This window comes from Alexandromys fortis, unplaced genomic scaffold (genome assembly GCF_014885135.2).
Source record: "Alexandromys fortis isolate MF-2015 unplaced genomic scaffold, M_Fortis_MF-2015_v1.1 scaffold_79, whole genome shotgun sequence".
NCBI lineage: Eukaryota > Metazoa > Chordata > Mammalia > Rodentia > Cricetidae > Alexandromys > Alexandromys fortis.
This window is the reverse complement of record NW_026067964.1, coordinates 1,315,041-1,339,289: the sequence shown is the minus strand read 5'-3', so window position 1 is coordinate 1,339,289 and position 24,249 is coordinate 1,315,041. Positions and strand designations below refer to the sequence as shown.

General features: G+C 36.7%; 1 protein-coding gene across 11 annotated transcripts in view; it reads right to left on the bottom strand.

The window, feature by feature from the left end:
- Window positions 1–24,249, bottom strand: part of Fcho2 (FCH and mu domain containing endocytic adaptor 2) — a 104,817-nt gene that overhangs the window by 59,801 nt on the left and 20,767 nt on the right. For all 11 annotated transcript variants that reach the window (XM_050153736.1, XM_050153744.1, XM_050153740.1 and 8 more), the window contains exons 4-8: window positions 21,973–22,114; window positions 21,735–21,887; window positions 18,739–18,843; window positions 6,444–6,542; window positions 4,900–4,996 (exon numbers count right to left, since the gene is read on the bottom strand). In XM_050153736.1, coding sequence (XP_050009693.1) covers window positions 4,900–4,996; window positions 6,444–6,542; window positions 18,739–18,843; window positions 21,735–21,887; window positions 21,973–22,114 — 596 coding nt within the window. The remainder of the gene's footprint in view (window positions 1–4,899; window positions 4,997–6,443; window positions 6,543–18,738; window positions 18,844–21,734; window positions 21,888–21,972; window positions 22,115–24,249) is intronic.

The window sequence follows — 24,249 nt, the reverse complement described above, 5'->3', positions numbered from 1 at the left end:
AAATGAAAACAAAGGCATGTTTTCATAAGTTTCAACATATTTATGTTAAATAAATGCATTGTACTAGATTATTTCAAGTTCTCAGTAATAAAATTCTATGAGTGTAATACAAATCAAATCATGTAACATTTTCCTCTAGTTTACCTAATTATAAAATAAATCCTTCTGAATTAATGTTTCTGATTAAATAAGATCATGTCCTATAAATCAAACATATATACAATGCATTCTAGTTTTAAAAGTTTCTATTTGATAGTCTAATGTAGTTAGTAGATTGATACTACAATGCAGAACTGAAACGGACATGCCATAAAAACACCTTCCCTAAAATTACTATACTAACACTAGGTAAACAAGTTTGATTTTTCCTACTTGGATTCTCAACTGACAGTCATTGCCTGTTGAAGACACAGCAATGCAGAGAGCACCTACAGTTGGAGTGTAAGAAAGTGAAGCCAAGCAGAGACAGCAGAAATAAGAAAGGAGTTAGGGGAGAGTAAAACAAATCTTGATGATATCCGCTTCCTTAAATTCATTCCTGTCCTTCCAGGTTAAAAAAAAGTCATGGACTTTTAAATTTAAACTTGTTTAAACTGGCTTCTCAACATGTGGAAACAAAGACTCTATTCAACTAAGTCAGAGATGACAGTATCAACATGAGAGCCAGACCTAGATACTGGCAGTAACTACATGGAGCCTGTAATGACAAGGGTTCTGAGATCCCCCTTGGAAGAAAACTACTATGGTCTAGCGGCAGTACCTTCCATGATACACATGCCACACACATGTCAGCTGTTGACTGAGTCTTTGGAAATGACATTGACACATATACAAACAAGCAGCCAAGAAGCCCAAGAAAAGTGAAAAAAAAAATTACATCGGGGCCAGCACATTATCACCAGTAGACTGTCTATATACAGTGAGACACTGTCTCAACCCCCCCTCACACACAAAAAAAGCTATTAAAAATGCCAATCGAAGCTAAGAATGGTGGAGGCTCCACTCCAGAGGCTGAGACAGATCAGCATAACATTTTAATGTTCCAATTATTCTCTGATTTTATATTTGAAGGACAAGACACTTGAAGCTCATTCTTTGGATTCTTTTGTTTTTTACATAATACTCTGATCACCTGTGACTTAAAAGAAAGTATTGCTTAATAAGTTAAGGTTCAGACTTCAATTCAAGTATATACTGGCTTCAATTAATTTTTCAGAGTATTTTTTTTAAATATTTATTTATTTATTATGTATACAATATTCTGTCTGTGTGTATGCCTGAAGGCCAGAAGAGGGTGCCAGACCCCTCTACAGATGGTTGGAAGCCACCATGTGGTTGCTGGGAATTGAACTCAGAACCTTTGGGAGGGCAGGCAATGCTCTTAACCACTGAGCCATCTCTCCAGCCCCCTCAGAGTATTTTTAGATGATTGTAGATATACATGTTATAAAAAGTAACACAGAAAAAAAAAACACAGAAAGGTCTCTGGAACACCTTGCCCAATTTCTAAAAATGATAACATTTGGAAAACTCTAGCTTGACATGACCAGAATAAAGATAAAATCTCTTCTTTACTTAGACATCGCATCATCTTCATTCTATCTTTAACTTGGTCTGTCCCCATTTTCTCCAATAGACCTTGAGATCAAGAATCCTGGAACTGAAGCTGGGCAGTAGCACACACCTTTAATCCCACCATGAGGGAGGCTGAGGCAGGTGGATCTCTGTGAGTTTGAGGCCAGCAAGGTTGGTATACAAAGTGAGTTCAGGACAGTCATGACTATTATACAGGAAGATAGATAGATAGATAGATAGATAGATAGATAGATAGATAGATAGATAGATAGGCAGGCAGGCAGGCAGGCAGGCAGGCAGGCAGGCAGGCAGGCAGGCAGGCAGGCAGGCAGGCAGGCAGGCAGGCAGGCAGGCAGGCAGACAGACAGACAGACAGACAGACAGACAGACAGACAGAACAAAACTAAACAAAACAGAAAACTGTCTGGGTATATGTGTATGTGTGGGGGGGGATATCATGGAATTATATCCCAGCTTTACCATATACTAACTTAGGGTTATCTTTAGCTTTTTTTTTTTTCAAAGATTTATTTATTTATTTTGTTTAGTGTTCTGTTCTGTATCTGTGCCTGCAGGCCAGAAGAGGGCACCAGATTTCTTTACAGATGATTGTGAGCCGCCATGTGGTTGCTGGGAATTGAACTCAGGATCTCTGGAAGAACAATCAGTGCTCTTAGCCTCTGAGCCATCTCTCCAGGCCCTTATCTTTAGCTTCTCACTTCAATTATAAAACTGAAATATAGTACCTACCTCAGAAACCAAAGTGTATCTGCAAAGTGACTAACAGTTCAGGACACAGAATCTAGTGTTCACTAAGTATTAAGTATAATGATTTGTGTGCACATAATGAAGATTTTTCTAAAAGTAAATTCATCCACTTCAGTACAATATTATTCATCATTTTATTTATAAACTATTTGTAAGTAAATAATAAAACTTCAGTACACTATTTATAAACACAGAAATAAAAGATGAACAGAAAATGATATGTTTCCACAAGTACACAAAGGAGAAGTATGAAGTTCAGGGACATTTTTGATGAAAGGAGTTAATATGTGACCTGGCTCTTTAAGAGGGCATTTACTTCTTAAATAAATGGAAAGATGTGGAATGCACTATTCTCTAGAGTAGAGATATAATACAACTAAAGTGTCAAAGACAAAGAAAGGCCTGTGCAGGAACTCGCAAGCAGATCAAGCTGGCCAAAGTGAGGGTACTGAATCACACATCTTCAAGGGCTTCAAATTCAAGTACAGATTAAAAAAAAAAAAGATTTATTTATTTAGCTGTTTATTTACTTAATGGGCACTGGTGTTTTGACTGTATATATGCTATATGAGGGTGTCGGATATGAGAGTTACAGATAGTTGTGAGCTGTCATGTGGGTGATGAGAATTGAACTTGGGTCCTCTGAAAGAGCAGCCAGTGCTCTTAACCACTGAGTCATCTCTCCAGCCCCTCAAGTACAGACTTTAACTTATATTCTGTCTATAATAAAAATTCAAAGATTTATAAGTACCATAATTTTAAGTTCTTAATTGCATAGTCAAACACATATGTGGCTATAATGTTTTAAAGGGACCTAGTAAGAAATATCTACTATACCAGTGCAAAAAAACTGCAATTAATCAGCCAGATAGGAATAAATAAATAAATAAATAAATAAAAACAAACCAGAAAGGTTTGAGGGAGAAATACAAGATTTGGGAAGAAAAGAAACTTTAGATGGCCCAGGTTTCAAGTCTTGCTTTTGTGACATACTGAAGAAAACTGACTCTTAAACTTTTCTTTGATTGCTTATCTAGTTTTCTAAGTTCCATACCACAGTTTAATTAAGTTGGCTGAATTATTTTTACCTGTGGAATAAAATATTTCTTATACATTATAGTAAGAAACAAAGTCAAGAAGCTGGAAGGAAGATATGAAGTATACTAAATAAAAATTGACAATGGCTACTTATTACATCCAGTGTCATAAGATGCTCATTAAAAGTAGAATATGGGATTCTGGGAAGAGGAAAGGTTAGCTTGCAGTCATCATCCAGACACAGAGGGAAAAAAATGTGACTGTCCCGCTCATAAAAGGTTCCAAGACATGTGGCTAACACAGACAAGAATTATGGGCAACTGTAAGATATAAGAATTAGTTTAAAAACTTGGGAGGCAGAGGCAGGCGAATCTCTGCGAGTTTGAGGCCAGCCTGGTCTACAAGAGCTAGTTCCAGGACAGGAACCAAAAACTGCGGAGAAATCCTGTCTCGAAAAATCAAAAAAAAAAAAAAAAGAGGAATTAATTAATAAGAAGCCTGAGCTAATAGGCCAACCAGTTTATAATTAAAAAAAAAAATGAAAGTAGAATATGAGACCAGGCATAGCTGCACACACCTTTAGTCCAGCACTTGAGAGGCAGAGGTAGTGGATCACTGTGAGTTCAAGATCAACCTGGTCTACATAGAGTTCCATGACAGTTACAGTAATATTACAGAGAACCCATTTAAAAAAACAGAAAAAAATAAAAATTAAAACATAAAATACACCTTTTGAAAGAAGTAGAATGTGGAGGCCAGGCTTGTAGCACACTGCCTTTAATCCCAGCACTCAAGAGGCAAAGGTAGGAGGAGCTCTGTAAGTTTAAGGTTAGCATGGTCTACATGCTGAGTTCTAGAAAGCAAGACTCCTACATTCATTCACTTTGTGTATTCTTAATGCTTTGCACAGTTGGCACTCAATAAAAAACATTCCCTAGAAATGTATGTGCATGAAAAAAGAAAGCCATTAAATTTTAAGAAAGCTCCTATATTAGTCTCAGTGCTGAAGGGTCAGTATTTCCTCATCGTCCTTCATTAAACAGGTCTTCTGTATCGATAGCTAAATCTCCTTTCAGAAATGCAAACAAGCCACAAATAGTTTCATTTTGTAAAAGTTAAATGACCATTTTAAGTAACTAAATTATTAACTACTACAGGCTGTAACAAAAGCCTAAATCTAGAGGTTGGAGAAATGGCTAAGTGGTTTTAGAACACTTGCTGCTCTTACAGAGGACCCTCCTTCAATTCCCAGCTCTCACATGGTGGCTGAGTCATTCACAACTCCAATTTCAGAGAATTTGACACCCTCTTCTAGCCTCTTCCAGCTCCAGGCATGAGACTAGTACACATACAGACATGTAGGCAAAACACTCATAAATATACAATAAACAAACAAACATAACTCATTTTTTATGCTTCACTCCATTTTACAGTTTAAAAATGTTGTTCAGGATATGTGATATAAAGTCACAATTTAAAAAAATAACATTAATAAGAAAAGTACTTGTTTCATCTTACCAGGTCTTTCTTTCCCTGTGCCCTTTGACTCAGCAAATTTTTGTATCAAACTTTCAATTGTAGTATTAGCCATATTATTTATAAATTCTTCATGAACCTATTAAAAAAGAATAAAGTTTTTTTTTTACTTTATTTTTCTTTAACTAACATTCTTGCTTTACAAAGCAATTTAAAAAGTTACACAAAGCTGGGCGCACGCCTTTAATCCCAGCACTCAGGTGGCAAAGGCAGGAAGAACTCTGTGAGTTCGAGGACAGCCTAGAGAGTTCCAGACAGTTAGGACTATTACAAAGAGGAACTCTGTCTCCAAAAACAAAACAAAACAAGTTACACCAGATTTTTTTTTTTTTTAAATCTCCCATGTTGTTTCCTATGTTGGCAGATTTCTAGAGACCATCTGCCTACCTTCTCCACTAAGATATTACTTTATAGGCAATTTATAATTGCTACTTTGATTATTTTAGAGACAGAATTCTTTTTTTTTCTTCCTTTTTATAATTTTTCAAGACAGGGTTTCTCTGCAAGTCTCAGCTACCCTGGAACTTTCTTTGTAGACCAGGCTGGCCTTGAACAGAGAGATCTGCCTGCACCTGCTGGGATTAAAGGTGTGGGTCACCACTGTCTACCTAATCTAATGTTTGCATTTTAAGTAGCAAAGGAAGACTTTTCCTTTCTCTCCTTACTTCAATACACCCCAGATTATCACTGAACACTTTTTCACATGTATATTTTCTAATTACTGAAGTTGCTGCTTTAAACTTAAAATAGTAAAACTTGAAAAGAAAAATAATCAGAAGTTGGTAACATCCAATTTGTATGAAGAGTACTAGTTAATTCTTAGAAGTATATAACTATTTAAAATAACCAGTTGTTTAATATATATTAAGTATATGGTTAATTACATAGTAATACTAATAAGTACAGTTATATAGTAACTATATAATTATACAACTTACTTACTATAAAACAATTTAAATTGGGGCTGGAGAGATGGTTTAGTGGCTGTTTGTCCAGAGGACCCAAATTCAATCCCCACTACCCACTGAAGAGGCTCACAGACACCAGTAGCTCCACTTCTAGGGCAAGATGGCAATTCTGACCTTCAAGCACCTTCTGTCATATATACATACCCACACATAATTTTAAAAACATCAAAAGTAAACTTTAAAAAAAAATAAATTTCAGCCAGGCACTGGTGGTGTATGCTTTTAATCCCTGAACTTGGGATGCAGAAGCAGAAAAGTATCTATGAGTTCAAGGCCAGCCTGTTCCACAGAGTAAGCTCAAGGATAGCTGAGGTTACACAAAGAAACCCTGTCTCAAAAAGCAAATAATAATAATAACAACAATAATAAATTATCATGCTTGGTGATCAATAAAATACATATAAATACATGTTCTTCATCTGAAATAATTATCATATGTATGATTTCCAAATAATGTGATGAAAGACTTGATAAACAACTTAATAAAAGACTTAATAAAGAGCTATAAATGAACATAAAAATTTCATAAACCACTTCAACATAAAACAAAAAATTTACCTGGCCTATCTGTAAATGAATTTCCTTTATAGCATTTGACAAGGATCCTATAATTTCCTTTATGTGAATGAGATGAGTTTCTTCAATATCTTGAAATTTCTGGATTTAAAATATAGAAATTTTGATTATAAAAAATACATATATACGTACAAATATATACTTTAGAATTAAAAGAAGTTTTAGAAACTATTTTAATATAGACAACTAAAAATTAAATAAATTAGCACTATGTTTAAAATGCTTCTAGACAAAACACCTAATAATTTAACTTTTTGTTATCCCATTCTCTTGGGCAAGTATAAACTTTTTCAGAGTCTGAAGCTACTAGAAGTTAAACTCTAAAATCAGGATTTTAAAAAAATTAGGAGAGCCAGAAGATAAGAGCATTACAAAAGTCAGAGAGATTTCCAAAACTAAAACTTGATGCTAGCAGAACAAAGCCTTACCACTTAATTCTGAAGTTTACAATCTGGTCTAAGATTCCTAACATGCCTAACTTTTAAAAAGCTAGCAGAGTCTGTGATCAGAGAACCTTGGGGAAGCCTGATGGACTGTCTCAGCAGTTTTCTACTGAAGGGAGGAATGCACTGGACCAGCTGAGGGTGTTGTCTGGGGTAGGAAGACGGGAATGCTGCAATGAAGGAAACTTTCCCAGTTATGATAACATCTTTTCCCAGAGAATAACACTGCTAGCTCCTGCATTAGAATTACTAAAATAATGGAACCTGCGTCACTTGGCTTCCCCCACCATTTTCTAAGGAAAGTGTGTCTTCATTCCCTTTTAAGAGCTTTACCAAATAAGGTATATTTTAAACTACCCAGAAGTATCTTTTTACTTTTTATGTGTATGAGTGTTTTGCCTGCATGTTTATCTGTGCACCACATGCCTGCTGTGCCTGAAGAGGCCAGAACAGGATGTCAGACCCCCTGGAACAGAAGTTACAGATAGCTGTGAGCTGCCATGGGGATGGGTACTGAGACTTCAATCCAGGACCTCCGAAGCAGCCAGTGCTCTTAACCACTGAACCATCTTAGAAGTATCTTGAAGCATAAATTCACAAATAACTCAAATCCAATTCTGAGATGGAAAGATATTTTTTTAAGGATAGAAAAGAATGTGAAAAACCATTACAATGGAGAAATTTGGGTCTCTGTATGAGAATATGCTAGGCAGTTTGAAAATGGAAGAATTAATTGAGAGGATAACTTAGATGGGACTTAAGTAATGTCAATTGTAAACATTATCAGTTTCAACATTTATGCTGTATCACTAAAAAAGTTGGTTAATCTGAGTACAAAGAGGCGGGCCTAAGAAAAATTTAATAAAACAGATCACAGAGACATTCAAATACAAACAAAGGAATTTAACAGAAAACCAATTTCAGTGTTGCATTATAAGAATAGAGAGAAACAGTCTAAGGTTTTCAAACAACCAACGTTAATAATCCAGTAACCTTATAGGAACTGCCTAATGACAGAGTAAGAGCTGAATGGACTCCTGTGCCAAAGTTAGAGTTAAGAAGATTCAAAGAAGCAAGTCTCATATGGAATGCATTCACCTTTTGTGAAGCAAATGTTAAACTTGTGGTCAGTCTGTAATAGAATTAGCCCTAAAGACTGGATAGAATAGATTAAAGTGTTTTTAGGAACTGGAACTATACTTCAGGTAAAGCAGAGCATGAGATCAGTCAAATGAATAGGGTCAGGACGACAGTAAAGAGTATCAAAACAATATGTGGCTAACACAGCAACGAATTTGTGGGAACATGATTTGTTACAGCAATGGAATACTCAGATTAACATTCCCTTAAATTTAGAGACAAACCATAAATTAGCATATGTTTCTGGGAAAAATACAACAAGCTATTATAAAGAACAAGGTACCACAGCTACTGATCTTCCAAAGACACCAACAGCCCTACCTTTAAAATGACTGAAACACAAACCTGCATGGGTTGCACAATGGCCTTTAACAAGAGAGAAAATACAGGCTTTATTACAGCTGGTACAGGAGCAACTAGATGCTCAGCATACTGAAGAATCAACCAGCCCTTAGAATTCTCCGGCATTTGCTGTTAGAAAGAAATCTGGAAAAGGGAGAATGGTAACAAATCTAAGAGCTGTTAATAATGTGATTCAGCCAATGGGCTCTCTACAGTCTGCCATTCCTCTGCCTTCTCTATTGCCTAAAGGATGGTCACTTATAGCTACTGATTTAAAAGATTGTTTCTTCACTATACCTTTACAAGAAAAAGAGAAAAATTTGCCTTCCCAGTGCCTACTTATAATAATTCTCAGCCTGCTAAGAGGTATCAATAGGTTCTCCCACGTGGAAAGTTAAATAGCCCACCCCGTACCAATATTTCAAAAGTTAGCAACTGGAAATAATACTTAAGCAATTTCCTGAATCTGTAGTTTACCATTCATGGATGGCATTTTACTATCTGATTCAAATGTAGTTGCTTTAGAAAGAATGTTTGAAGAAGTAAAGAAAATTTTGCCTTGCTGGGAATTACAAGTTTATCCCAAAAATACAAAGGAGATTCTATTATTTAGGCTATAAAATAGGTTTACAGACAGACAACAAAAGGCACAAATTAGAAGGGACTGACTGCAGACTCTTAATGACTTTCAAAAATTACTAGCAGGGGCTGGAGAGATGGCTCAGAGGTTAAGAGCATTGCCTGCTCTTCCAAAGGTCCTGAGTTCAATTCCCAGCAACCACATGGTGGCTCACAACCATCTGTAATGAGGTCTGGTGCCCTCTTCTGGCCTGCAGGCAAACAAGCAGACAGAATAATGTATACATAATAAATAAATAAAAAAAAAAAAAACAGCACAAAAAAAAAATTACTAGCAGACCTTTCCCATCTATGGTGCATTACTGGGGTAAAACCTGATGAACTGATTAACTTAAACAAAGCCTTATGGTAACATGGACTTAAATAGTCCCAGAAAATTATCAGATGAAGATGACAGAATAGGCTCTGGTTGAAGAGAAATTACAGAAGACACATATGGATTGATTATGTAGATCCAAATCTTAACTGCATTCTGATCATATTACCCTCCAAACATTCTCTCACAGGAATTTTAATACAGAGAGAATATATTTTCTTAGAATGGTTCTTTTACCACCATTCTAAACCGAGTAAAAAAATTAAAAACTTATGTGGAAAAAGTCTCTGAGTTAATTCTAAAATGAAAACTGAAACTTCGTCAATTAGCAGGTATAGACTCAGCAGAAATTATAGTACCTTTTAATAATGATGAAATTGACAAATTATGGGAAGAAAGTGAACCCTGGCAAAGAGCTTATAGTAATTTGTTGGAAGAGATTAACAACAACTATCCCAAAAGCAAGAGAATTCAACTTATACAGAGAACTAACTGGATCCTTCCTAGCATTAGAGCCCCTATTTTCCATACTGATGCAAATAAATATGAAAAGGAAGGTTACAAATCAGAAAATTTAAGTAAAGTGGTTCAAAGTCCTTATGATTCTGTCCAAGAGTCAGAATTATATGCTATTCTCATAGTACTAAGAGATTTTAAAGAATCTCTCAACATAATTACTGATTCACAGTATATAGAGTTGGTTTGTATATTGAAACGGCTCAATTTATGCCAAATAATACTGAATTAATTATATTATTTATTCAGTTACAAGATACAATCAGGAATAGGAATCATCCCATATACATAACACACATCTGATCCCATACAGGTCTGCCAGGTCCTCTAGCACAAGGTAATACAGAAAATGATCAATTATTGATCAAAAATGTGCTGAAGGCCTCAGAATTTGATTAAAAAAAAAGACTTTGTGTCAACAGCAAAAGTTTAAAAATGATTTTTTTCTTCACGTGGCAACAAGCCAAGGAAATTATAAGGTAATGTTCTACTTGTTCTTTACACAACCAAACACCACTTCCTTCAGGGTACTCAAAGGAATGAAATCTGGCAGATGGGTGTGTTCCATTTTGTAGCATTTAGAAAACTAAAATATGTACACCACCATTGATATTTATGCAGGTTTTCAATGGGCAACTGCTTTGAGTTTGGAAAAAGCTGATTCAGTAATTACATTTCCTGGAAGTTATGGTCATCATGGGTATACCTGTACAAATAAAGACGGACAGTGGTCCAGCATTATGTCTCTAAATATATTAAACAGCTTTTTACTTATAATAATAATATAAATATTATATAACAGGTATACCGCACAATTCTACAGGCCAGGCAGTTATAGGAAAATCACACTGACCTTGAAAAGATATGCTAAGCAAAAAGAACAAAATGACATAGACCCCGCAGAAACGGACTGCATAATACTTTGTTAACTTTGAATTTTTTTTAATGCTAATGAGAAAGATACAACAGCTATGGAGAAACATTGGATAGCAGAAAAAAACTACAAAATTAAATCTAGCAATATACTTTAAAGTTGTACTAACCTCAGAATGGAAACCAGGAGAAGTGTTATGTTGAGGAAAAGGTTTTGCTTTTGTTTCCACAGAAGAAGAAAAGTTATGACTACCATAAAATGATAAAGATTTGATTTAAACAAGAGACACCTCTTAATTAGAAGAGATGATAGTTCACCAAACAGTATGGTGTTTAATCTAAACTAACCTATAAAACCAACCAATGCTTTTCATTTGATCAGATATAACTTGCCAAAAGAGAATCGCCCCAAAATTAGGGCTAGGGAAGGATTCTGTTTCTGTCTTTTCAGGAGAATAAAGGAAGCCGGCTAAGGAATCTGAAGACCACTGGACAAATCTGAGGACCAGCTGAAGAAAAAAGACAAATCATCCAGAAAACTGTCCCAAGAAAAAACTGGCCTAATGGTATATCACATTTCCAACAAGATAAAATTCCATAAATATTCCCAAATGTTTGTTTCTGCTATTCTCTACAGACATATAATGCAAATGGCCTTTTTGTAGTCAATCTAATTAAAAATTAAAGCTGCTTTTGGAGTTGGGGGTGTAGCTCTTTTCATCTATAAACCCACATGTGTTTATTAAATTAAAATCCAAAATCTCTGTCTCATGTCAGAAAAGCCACCTGATATGGTACAGAATAAAAACAATTAAGGACTATTTTATTGCCACTAATCTCATAATCCATTGGTTTTATATCGACTCCTTAGCAGTTTTTCTTAAGATGTAAAATTTACAAGATTAATATATATATTCTAAACGTTTGTCATATTAGTAGTCATACAGAGTACTAATTTTAGAAAAGGGTTTCATCTACCTTCCTGTATATGATTTCGGGTTTGAGTCTCTATCAGTTTTCTGCAGTGAAACATGAGCATGCCTAACAGCAACCTTTAAGTCTCTGAAAAGAGGATGGGGCTCCACAGTGACAATTTATCCAGGACTATAACACCACTAAGCTGAAAAACACCACCTAAAGATTGGCTTTCAACTCCAGAAACTGCTCAGAACAATTTTGAGGTGGCTAGCTGAGATGATTCCAGCCTCACAGACTAGCCAGGACTTGAGACAAGCCCTGCACTTTTCCATTATGCAGAGACTGGACAACAAATGATACAGCTATCTCTCCCAGGACTTGACAATTAACCTAAATTTTTCTTTTCAGGATTTCCTAAAGATGCTGTCACACCCAGAGAGTGGGAAGTAAATTTAAGAACATGACATAAACCTTCCCAAATTGCTAGTTCTTGAAAGTTATTATTACCAACTGTTTAGGATAATAAGGAAATGCAGGTTATTATTAATCACCTATTAAAATCAAACTTGTAGTCACATTAGGTATGTTTTCAAGGTCAAATAAAGATATTTTAGATAGACATGTCATTTTAATACTTCCGATCTACAGCATAGGCATTTAAGATGTTTTAATAACATGGGTTCTTTTTTTTTATGACAATGAGACATGCCTGCTCCTGGAAGCATCATACTTCAGAGAAGATAATGGACTTGAAGAAACTCCATCCACATGGAGTTTACTTTCTTTGTGGCAAAAACTAAGCCACTGGGCAAGAAAATGCCCTTGCCTCGACTGCTGACAGCATGCTGTCCTGATGGGACACGCAGGACACAAAAGAGAGTGACTGTAAAATATCATCTAGGTAAGATGGACAGCTCTTTTGAATACCCTGCTTTACAGAAAAGTCTGTCGGATATGTTAGGCCTGTAGGCTGAAGGTGGAAGCCCAACTCTGCAGACAAACTTTGGGTGAATGTCCAGGCAGCCAGCTGTTTTTGTCGTTTCTCACATGTTTTAGAAGTTGCTTACTTGAACTTCCTGCATATTCAGTTAATAATATTTCCTTCTTAGGTCTTGAGGAAGTTGAACACTAGATATAGTTTTCCTTGTTTACCAGACCCAGAAAGCAAGTTATGATAGAAAGTGAATTAGATATAACACTTTGAACTCAGCAAGATAGGATGGATAATGGAGTATTTTCTCTGAATTTGTCAAATGCAAATGGACTAGACATTGTTGATGTATTTATTGCCTGTATATATTTATTACATATAGTTATTGTACTTATTGTATGTAGTTTTTCTATTTGTTATACCTTTCTTTGTATATCATTTGTGTTTTAATAAATAAAAGCTTGCCTGAAGATTAGAGGGCAAAGCAGCCATACTAATCAGCCATACAGGCCAGGAAGTGGTAGCACACACCTTTAATCCCATGACTCAAAAGACAGAGTCAGATGGATTTCTATGAGTTCAAGGATACCCTGGGACACATAAAATGGATCCAGAAACAGATCCAAATGGTGGTGGTTCACATCTTTAATCTCAGTGTTTGGGAGTCATACACTTTTAGCCCAAGCACTAGTGAGGTGGAAACAGGAGGATGATGGGCAGAGAAAGGAATATAAAGGGGAAGTGACAGCAACTCAGGAGTGTGAAGCCTGAGGATTTGTGGAGACAGGCTCTCTCCCTTCGGTCTGAAGATTTGGTAGAAGTAAAAGGTCTCTCTAGTGGTTGGCTGTTTTGCTTTTCTGATCTTCATGTTGAACCCCAATAACTGTCTCTGGGTTTCTATTATTCACGCTACAGAAAAAAAAAAAAAAAAGCACACTGCTAACTAACGTTATTACTCTAAACTAGTAACTACTACTTATTCAGGGTAATTCAACAGTAGGATATGAATATTGTCTTATGTGTTTAAGGATAAATGAAAACATTTTTCTTAAACTTAAAAAAAATTGTACTTAAAATTTTTTGTGTGTTTATGTATGTATGTATGCATGTATGTACATTTGATGAATGTGCCATGTGTGTAAGTATCTGGAGGAAGTCAGAAGCTGGTTTTAGATGCACTGAAGCTGAAGTTAAAGGTGGTTGCATACCTGTGTGCATATTAATGTGTTGAGTGCCAGCACATGCATGCTGCACAGTGTATGCAGTCAGAGGACGACCTAAGGTGTCAGTCCTTGCCTTTGACTTGAAACGATCTCTTATTACCCAGCTAGCATATACAGGCCAGGGGTCCCATGAGTTTCCAAGGTTGTCTCCACCCAAATTGCATAGGAGCACTGGACTACATAAACACACTGAGTGTGGCACTATGTGGGGTCTGGGGCTCTGAGCGCCAGTCCTCACTCCTGGGTGTCAAGCACTTTATCACTAAGCCATCTCCCCAGCCCAATGAATGACCTTTCTTGAACTTCCCCCCTTATAATGCTCACATTCACTATTACATTTAAAAATCATAATCTCGTCAGCCACCAAAGATACCCAAAAGCAACGTCTTGCTCAGAATCTATTTCCACATAGAGCAGTATCATTGCATCCAAGTAAACAAAATTTTCATATTATGTTTCTAATTTTTAAAATATCCCATAACTAACTGTGGAAAAGAGGCAAGAACGTAAAGCGAAGTTACATTTTAAACTGACATACAAAAACATAAAGGCTATACATATTAGTGGGGTACTATGTAATATTTTGATCCACATATAATGTTTATATCAGGAAAAGCATTATCTCCTCAAACATTTATCAATTCTTTATGTTAGAGACTTTGAACATAACAATTTCTTGCCCCATCTAACTCTAACTTAGTACTCAATGAACTTCTCTTCCCCATCTCCAGGCCGCTAACAGCTACCATTCTACTCTCACAGAAGTTACAATTTCAGCCTTTCTTACTTTCTACCCAAATGAGAAAACTTAAATCACACACACTTTGAGTAAGTACAAACCATACAGCTCACAAACACCTGTAACTCCAGACTTAGGGGATCTAAAACCCTCTTCTGGCTTCCTCCAGACACCTACACACACGGCACACTCACCAAATGTAGGTACATATGTGTACACACACACAAAACACACACACACAAATAAAAATAGAGGTTTCTTTAGGAAAAAGGGGCAAGAAAAAAATAGCAGGAATCAGTTTTACTGGTATATAGCAGCTTACAGCTACTATTAGAGCCGGAAGGGTAAAGCAAAAAGGTCATGAATTTGAGGCCAGTTTGGGCTACCAATGGAAATCCTGTTTGAAAACATAACAGGAAATGGACAGACGGCTCAGCAATTAAAACCATGTACTGCTCTTGCAAAGAAACCAATGGCTTATAACTGTCTCTAACTCCAGTTTTAGGGGATCCAATGCTCGCTTCTCATCTCTGTGGGGACACATTACATAATTTTAAAAACTAAATCTTAAAAAAAAAATACTAGGCAGTTGTGTGTGCCTACATACAAGTGCACATTACATGAGCTATCCGAAAGAAAAAGAAAACCATTAAGAGAAAATATACACACTAGCAAGGATTATTTAAATCAGGATAAACTTATCCCTCTCTTCACAAGTAGTGTGGTTCACATCTGTTCAAGTAAATTAATATTCATTTGCAAATGTCAGAGTAAATAATTAAAATGCTATTTTGAAGAAAATGCAATGAGAAAGAAGAAAAAGATAAGGAAATGGAACTATGACGCTGGAAAATGCCCCCTCCCCACACCCAGTTTTCTGAGACACAGCTTTCTCTGCGTAGCTGTCCTGGAACTCAATCTGTAAACCAGGCTAGTCTTGAATTCACAAGAGATCTGTCTGCCTCTGCCTCCCAAGTACTGGGCTTAAAGGTGTGTGCCATAACTTCCCTACTTTAAAAAAATACATTAAAAAATATTTATTTATTATGCATACAATGTTCTGCCTGCATGTATCCCTGCAGGTCAGAAGAGGTCAACAAATCTCTTTACAGATGGTTTTGAGTCACCATGTGGATGCTGAGAATTGAACTCAGGACCTCTAGAAGAACAGCCAGTACTCTGAACCTCTAAGCCACCTCTCCAGTCCAGAAAAACACTTTCAAAATAATACTATTAATATTTGCAAAGCTGGATGTGCGACATACACTACTAATCCGAGACTTGGGAAGCAGAGGCAGGTGGAGTTCTGTGAGCTCAATGCCAGCCTGGTCTATACAGTGAGTTTCAACAGAGTCAGAGCTACATAGTGAGACTCCATCTCAGGGGGAAAAAAATGCAATGTCAAGAACAGAAATGGTGGCTCCTACATGAAATTCCAGTATTCAAGATACTAAGGCAAGAACGCAAGCTGGAGGCTAGCTTGGTCCACACAGAATCTAAAACACAAATATACAAACAAAACAAACAACTTGTTTGTGTTTATAAAATTATAGGTTTGAGTTGGATCCTAGATCACACAAAGTGCCAGGAGAGAGTCCACTCCACAGAGCTGTTTCCTGCCCTGAACAAATATAATTTAAAAAAAAAAAATTAGGAGGTCAAGAGATGTCTCAGCAGTTAAGAGCACTAGCTGCTATTCCAGAGGACCCATGTTCAATTGTCACCACCCACTGAATGCTTACAACTATTGGTAACTTGGTAACTACAGTCCCAGGGGTCTGATGCCCTCTTCAGGCAAAACTCCCATGTTTAATTTAAAATGTTAAGTAACATCAATAAAGAAAATTACTGAACAGCAAATTATAATTCCTATTCTAAATTAAATGATTAACTGAAAGTATTTTAATCAGCAGAAATGTAAAATTAACAAATCAAGTAACATGTTCATTTTTTATTGTTTTTTCAAGATAGGTTTCTCTGTCCTGGCTATTCTGGAACTGGCTCTGTAGACCAAGCTAGCCTCAAACTCAGAAATCTGCCTACCTCTGCCTCCCAAATGCTGGGATTAAAGATGTATGCCACCACTGCCACAAGGACGAATACACATTCTTAATAATTTAGATAGATGTCAAAACATCATTTGCTGCAGTCTGTGACAGTCTTCTTTGCGACAGAAATTTGACTATTTTTAGAGAATCTCACTGAATACAACTAAAGCCTTCTTGTGGAACCATCTTCTTTTCCATGTAACACAAATGATGGAGCCTTTTGCAGTCATTACCTGTGGCCGCACTGACACAGCACGGCCCAGTTTTCTTTTACTGTGGCATTTACTGGGGTCTTAGCTTCTCTTCATCTACCAAGTTCTCAGTGACCCGTGCAAATCAAACATGAAGTCATTATGGCTTTGTGAACTCATACTATCTTAAAAAGGCTCGGCTTATAATTTCTTACCCAAAATCTTTGGAGCCAGGTATGTTTAGAATTCAATTTTTGGACTTTTAAAATAAAGACAAGTGGTACTATAAAAATGTGACATATTTTTAGTGCTATCAGCACAATCTGGTGCTTATCAATCACACTGATAAGCATATATATTCAGCCTAAAATAATCAAAATTATAAACAACTTCCCACAGATTCAGGTCAAGTTTTGCTGTCAAATGAGCTACAATAAAAACAATTCTGGGTTTTCAGAACTTTGAGAATTCAAAATTGTGGCTATGACAACAAATTACATCTGGCACTGTAACAGCAACTGGTCTATCAAAATCAATATACTCTCTAACTGAACATCTGACCTGCTCTCCACGGGTCAACAAAGAGCTTCATGAAGTTTCTCCCATTCTTCTTTACCAATGCACTTGACAGTGAAAATCTCTCTGAGAATTTCTCTCCCTCCCTAACCCCTGCGACTTCCACAGCATTTGCAACTCTCATCTAAAATGCACCAGACCCTCGCCTTTCTCACCTGAAGGATGCCGACTTTCAAACTTTACCGGCTCTGCGGCTGGAAAAATACATTCTTCATAAAACTGCCAGAGCTAACTTTTAAAACAGACCCAATCATGTTACAAGCAAATGTAGGTGAATACCAGGCTATCTTAAAATAAGCCTTCAACTAGGACTGAAAGAACACCAAATTACATATAATTTACCCAAGTTAAAAGAACACAATGCCACTGCCTACCTTCCTCCACTAAATATTTATTATTATTATTATTATTATTAATTATTGGTTTTTCAAGACAGGGTTTCTCTGTAGCTTTGGTTCCTGTCCTGGAACTAACTCTTGTAGACCAGGCTGGCCTCAAACTCACAGAAATCCACCTGCCTCTGCCTCCTGAGTGCTGGGATTAAAGGCGTGTGCCACCACCGCCCGGCCCTCCACTAAAATTTAAGCACTGTGAGAACAGAGCTTTTTCATTGTTTTGTTTACTGCTGTATCTTCATTACTGAATATCTTCCAGTTGCATTCTTACACAGAAGTAAATCATAAATATGATCATAAATCATATCCTTCACGGTGTGCTGCAGCTCTGGACCTGAGGCTAATGAAAAGACTAGAATGTTTTAGTCATCATTTTTAAGGGGCCAGCACTGTCTTTACCGTCTACCAATGCCTTCATTTTCCTCAACGATCTCTAAATAGCTCTTCTTATTTATTTGACTAAACCTTTATGACATGTTACAGTCTGTATATGAAATGTCCATCACAGGATCATGTGTTTCAACACTTATTCCCCAGCTGTTTGAACTGTTCTGAGGGAGCATGGAATCCTTTGGACAAATGTGCCCAGCTGGTCGATGAGATAGGGCCATGGCCTGACGAGTCTAATCTAGCTCTAGTTCTAGACCAAACTTTGTTTCCTGATCCTCTAAGATGTAAGAACATAACATTATATTCTTTCTTCTCTATCATGATGGACTACATGTAAACCACGAGCCAAGGTATATCCAGCCCTTTTTCTCAGGTGTTTGGTCACAGTAATATGAAAAGTAACTAGTATGTATGAGAAGTATTAACACTCTGGTATGTTAGCTCTTTATCTCCAAAACAAGAAGACAATATAAATTATTACAGCACCGAAATGGTTCGTTTAAATTTTTCTAATATTAAAAAAAATAAAAACATTCTATTATTTAATCAGCATATATAATCATTCTGTCTTCAATTTAAAGCCTTGAAAATACCAACCTGAGCTGTTTCTGTCATCTTCTGTTCAAAATCAGCTTTTGTTAATGCATACTTTTCCACATAGAGTTTATAAGTATCTGTAGCTTTCTTAGATTTAACAGCTGCCTGTAACAAAACAAAAGCACTTAAGAACGTGTATTTATTTTAATTTTATGTGTACAAGTGTTTGTCTTCATGTATGTCTGTGAATGATGTGCATTTCTAGTGCCCTCAGAGGGCAGAAGAAGACATCAGATCTCTAGAACCAGAGTTACAATAGGTGTGAGCCACTATATGAGTGATGGGAATCAGACCTGGGTCATCTGCAAGACCACCCAGTGCTCTTAACTGCTGAGCCATCTTGCCAGCCCACTCCTCAAAAGTATATAAATATAAAATATAAACAAAGTTATTTATTTATTTATTAAAGATTTACTTATTATGTATATAGTGTTCTGTCTGCATGTATGCCTGAAGGCCAGAAGAGGGCGCCAGATCTCATTACAGATGGTTGTGAGCAACCAAGTAGTTGCTGGGGACTGAACTCAGGACCTCTGGAAGAGCAGTCAGTCCATCTCTCTAGTCCAAACAAAGCAATTTACCTTGTATAAATACCTGGGTCCTACTACTATCCTAATATACATATTCAAATACTACAAACCCAGTTAGGCATGCTGGTGCAAGTCATTAAACCTAGTATTGTGAGGTACAGACAAGTGGATCTCTTTTTTTTTTTTTTTTTGGTTTTTTGAGACAGGGTTTCTCTGTGGCTTTGGAGCCTGTCCTGGAACTAGCTCTTGTAGACCAGGCTGGTCTCGAACTCACAGAGATCAGCCTGCCTCTGCCTCCCGAGTGCTGGGATTAAAGGTGCGCCACCACCGCCCGGCTCCAACCATGGGTTTCTGATGGTGCATTTATATTCCAGACTGGTGGCTCCCAGGCTAAGGAGAAGCCCCACAGAGTGGTTCTGGTTATTCTATGGAGTCCTATGTGTACACGCCCATACTAAGCTACACGCCACCCATATAAGTTTGCTATTACCGTCTGACAAGTGGATCTCTTAAATTCAAAGCCAGCCTGGTCTACATAGTGAGTTCTAGGTCATCCAGGAATACATAGTGAAACCATCTCAAAAAATAATAAATACTATTGATAATAATTAAAAATCTGAAAAAGATCCAAAAAACTGACAAAGTTCCTGCTCCAACTATTTTGGATAAAGAGTAAATATTAAAGTAACCTATCTTCCAAATTTTTCTTTAACTATTAACTTCTTTAGCTCTTTGGTTTAAAAATAATGTTTTTAGTATTTATTTTTTCATTTCCATATTTTAAAATTAGCTGGGCTTTATTGAGTAAATCTTGTTTCATGATGCCTTCATTAATTTCTTAATCCTCTCCAGTACGATTCATATTCACTTATTTCTTTGCAGAACCTAACACATTTTTGTTGTGATGCTTTTTAAATTTAAATTTCATCCAATGAGATTTCTTATTCCAGTTATTAAATGCATTAGCACCTGTCTCAATGTTAGATTTTTTAAATGTGTTCTAGAATCTTACCTGTTTGCTCATTCCAAATGGGAGGTTTCTGGGTTTTCCCTTTCCCAGGAGATGTGAAGTACACTCACTTCACACCTTCCACATATTACTTTATCATTCACATGCTCAACCACTGAGTTTTCAGGTTATCCACTGCCAACTCTCCAAAATCTAATCTAACGTGTTTTTAAAATACAGTTTTAACTACTCTCCTTTTAGAATATTAGGGACAGGTTCTATAAACTGACTCCAGATCAGGATTCTGCACCTATAGTTTACATCTCCAAGACCCCAATCTCCCAGTCTGTGGACTTAAGATAGCTGTTTCACATACACGGCTTTTAGCTGTGAGCCAAGTTCTTTATGGCTTATCAGAAATGGGAACTTCTGCTCTCCTTTGTCATATAAGAGTCAAATTCCACCCACCTTAGGAACTTGAGCCCAACAAATTTTGATTACAATCTTTTCATGTCATCTTGGCTGCTGACCCCCCAAAACAATCCTCTTCCTTTGAATTCATTCTTGGCTTTTCTGTTCATAGTTTATTTATATTTGCTGTGTTTGAAACAGAAGGTTTCAAACTACAGATTTAATTGAACCTCATCTTTTTCTTGCCTCCCAATTTTTACTCATTATATAAACTTTAAAGGACTTATTACTCCAAATCCCATCAATGTTTTTATTTTTTTCTCAACTAACTTCTATATGAAAGTATACATTTGTTGTTTTTCTAACTAGATATATTAAATATTTTACTAAGATTCCAAAATTAGTTTTAAATGAGATACATGTCAAAGAAACGAATGGCTGAACTGTTTTAGGAGGAAGGGAAAGACTGGGAGTGGTGGTGCATGCAGGAGGCAGAGGCAGGTGTCTCTGACTTTGAGGCCAGCCTGTTCCAGACTATCCCAGTCTGTTTTTTTTTTCTCAACAAACAACAAAAACAAAAGAAAAAAAGACCTACTTTCAACTTAAATAGAATAGGGAAAAAGTTATAGTCCACTGCAATGTAACATAAATTTGGCTGGTCAGCAACAACATACATTTAAAGCTTATCTTTACTTGGCTATGTGTTTCTAAATACACTAAATTATTTCACCAATTAATTTACTATGTAAATATCTGGGGGGGGGGGTGTCAGTAAAGTTCATGCCATGGAAGCATAAAGACTTTGAGTTCAGGTCCCCAGCATCTATATAAAAGCCAGGCATGGTGGTATACTTCTGTAAGCCTGGTACTGAAGAAAGTAGAGACTCTTGGAGTAGGGACTCAATGGCCTCCTAGTCAGTCTAGCTCAATTAGTTCCAGGTTCAGTAAGCGGACCTGCCTCAAAAGATAAGGGAGAAGGACAGAGGAGGACAGATTGACCTCTGGCCTCCACAAGTGCATGCATCTGCTCTAAATACACCACACACACATTACACATACAAAGAAGAAAGGAATTTGGAAGTATAGAGATATTTTTATATAATTACCTTTTCTATTTCTCTCTGTGTAGCTCCTTCCTTTTTCAGACGTTCCTGTTCTACACATTTGGCATTGTAATTTTCCTTAGATTTCTGGAGGGCCTGAGTTATATTTTGAATGGCTTGGACTGCTTCCAGAGTCCCTGCAACTTCTTCTTTAGTCTGTTTGATAAGAAGTGGTTCAATAAAATGAGTTATAAAGCACTTACTATTTTACCACTCAATTCTTTAACAAGAAAAAAGTTACCTTTTTATGAGACTTTACTTGCTCCTCTCCATACTTCTGAACTTCCTTTATTAATTCCTGTAATTTTCTAACAAGATCCAAATGACAATTTGCCAATTTCTCTGTAGATGTTTTGAACACATCCCACACTGGTGCAAATGTTCTAAGGGAAAAGCACAGTATGGGGATAATGCATTAAGATAAAAAGGAGCCAGTGAGATGGCTCAATAAGGAAAAGCATGCTTGCCATTAAATCCATGTTCAATCCCCAGAGCCCACCACAGAAAGAGAGCACTGACTTCCAATCTGCTGCTTAAGTGTGCCGTGGCCCAGGTGTGTCCAGTCACATGCACACATACCATCACATACTGTAATAAAAAGTAAAGTTTAAGGTTCTAAATTAAACCAAATGGAATCAATAATGCTATCTATATTCAGCAAAAGTAAAAGATGAAATTAAAATAATGAAATGACCCATAAATTGTGTATGTCTGTCCTTGGTTAATTATTTAAAGTATCTTTGAACCATAGGGACCAATTAAACTTGATTAATCTTATGTCACAAGTCTTCAGAGTTCCTGCCATTTAATTGTATTTAGGCACATCATAAGCCTTTTTATGATCAACTAGTGTAAAAAATTAACTTATCAAACTTTCAAACTGTGAGTATCCCATTAAAGATGCTTCATCAAAAATAAAGTTTCTCAGGGCTGGAGAGATGGTTCAGTGGTTAAGAGCACTGCTGCTTTTCCAAGACTCAGGTTTAATTCCCAGCACCCAAATGGCAGTTCAAGACTGCCTGTAACTCCAGTTCTAGGGGTTCCAAAACCCTCACATAGACTAGACACAGGAAAAACACCAATGCACATTAAGTAAACTAAATAAATTAAAAAGAATAATAATAAAGTTTCTCTGGGGTGGAGACATATCTCTACTGAGTGCTTGCCTCACATGTAAGAGACCCTGGGTTTGATTCCCAACACAACAATAATAAAGGTAACAACAATAAAACCTTCTCGTCTGAATTTAAATAAACAAAAATCAATTTTTACATGTGATTTCTTTGTGCCTTCAATAATTTCACACAAATTATTTAACAGTGGCAATCTGAAACCTTTATCTGAGCTTTGTAATTGTATCTGTGGTTTTTTTTTTTTTTTGGTTTTTCGAGACAGGGTTTCTCTGTGGCTTTGGTTCCTGTCCTGGAACTAGCTCTGTAGACCAGGCTGGTCTCGAACTCACAAGAGATCCGCCTGCCTCTGCCTCCCGAGTGCTGGGATTAAAGGCGTGCGCCACCATCACCCGGCTGTACCTGTGTCCTTAAACAACTTAATACCACAGTGTATGGAATGTGTGACATATTTTCCTCCCACTTCTTCTCAATAGTAAAGACTTAAAATATTCAGCAGGCTCAAATACATCCAAGGACTTCTAAACTTACCATCCCTTGGATAATAATAAAATTTCTATGGTTAGTTTAAAACAGTCTAGTCTGTGTAGAATATTCTTTGTTTTTTTTTTAAAAATTTATTTATTAAGTATATAGTGTTCTGCCTGCATGTATGCCTGCGGGCCAGAAGAGGGCACCAATCTCATTATAGATGGCTGTGAGCCACCATGTGATTGCTGGGAATTGAACTCAGAACCTTTGGAAGAGCAGCCAGTGCTCTTAATTGCTGAGTTATCTCCCCAGCACCCTTTTTAAAATTTTTGTTGTTTGTGTTTTTCGAGACAGAGTTTCTCTATGTAACAGTCCTGGCTGTCCTGGAACTCACTCTGTAGACCAGGCTGGCCTCGAACTCTGGCTCCTGAGTGCTGGGTGCTCTACAACCACCTGGTCAGTGTAGAATATTCTAAAGATAGAGAATTCTGTGCTCGAGTATTTGCTTTAAAAGTCTCTACTCTAAAGCTTCTAATAGAAAAAACAAATGGCAACAACAGCCACTAAGGCAAGAGGGCAGAGAACAGAATGACTTATTGCCGACTGCTATAATTCCTTACCAGTAGAAAAATTAGCTGGAACAATCATAATATGCAATTATAAAAAAGTTCAAAGAGTTTAATTAAACTCCTTAGACTAGGACTGTTCTGATCCACCTGCCTCTGCCTTCCGAGTGCAGGAATTAAAGGTATGCACCACCATTGCCCAGCTCCAATGTATTCTTTATACCAAAAGGGGATACGATACAAGATTTCTCTAAAAATAGGTTTAAGGCCAACAAAATGGCTTGTCAGGCAAAGGCACTTGGTATGCAAACCCAATACCTGGGGTCAGTTCTTGGAACCCACGCAAAGATA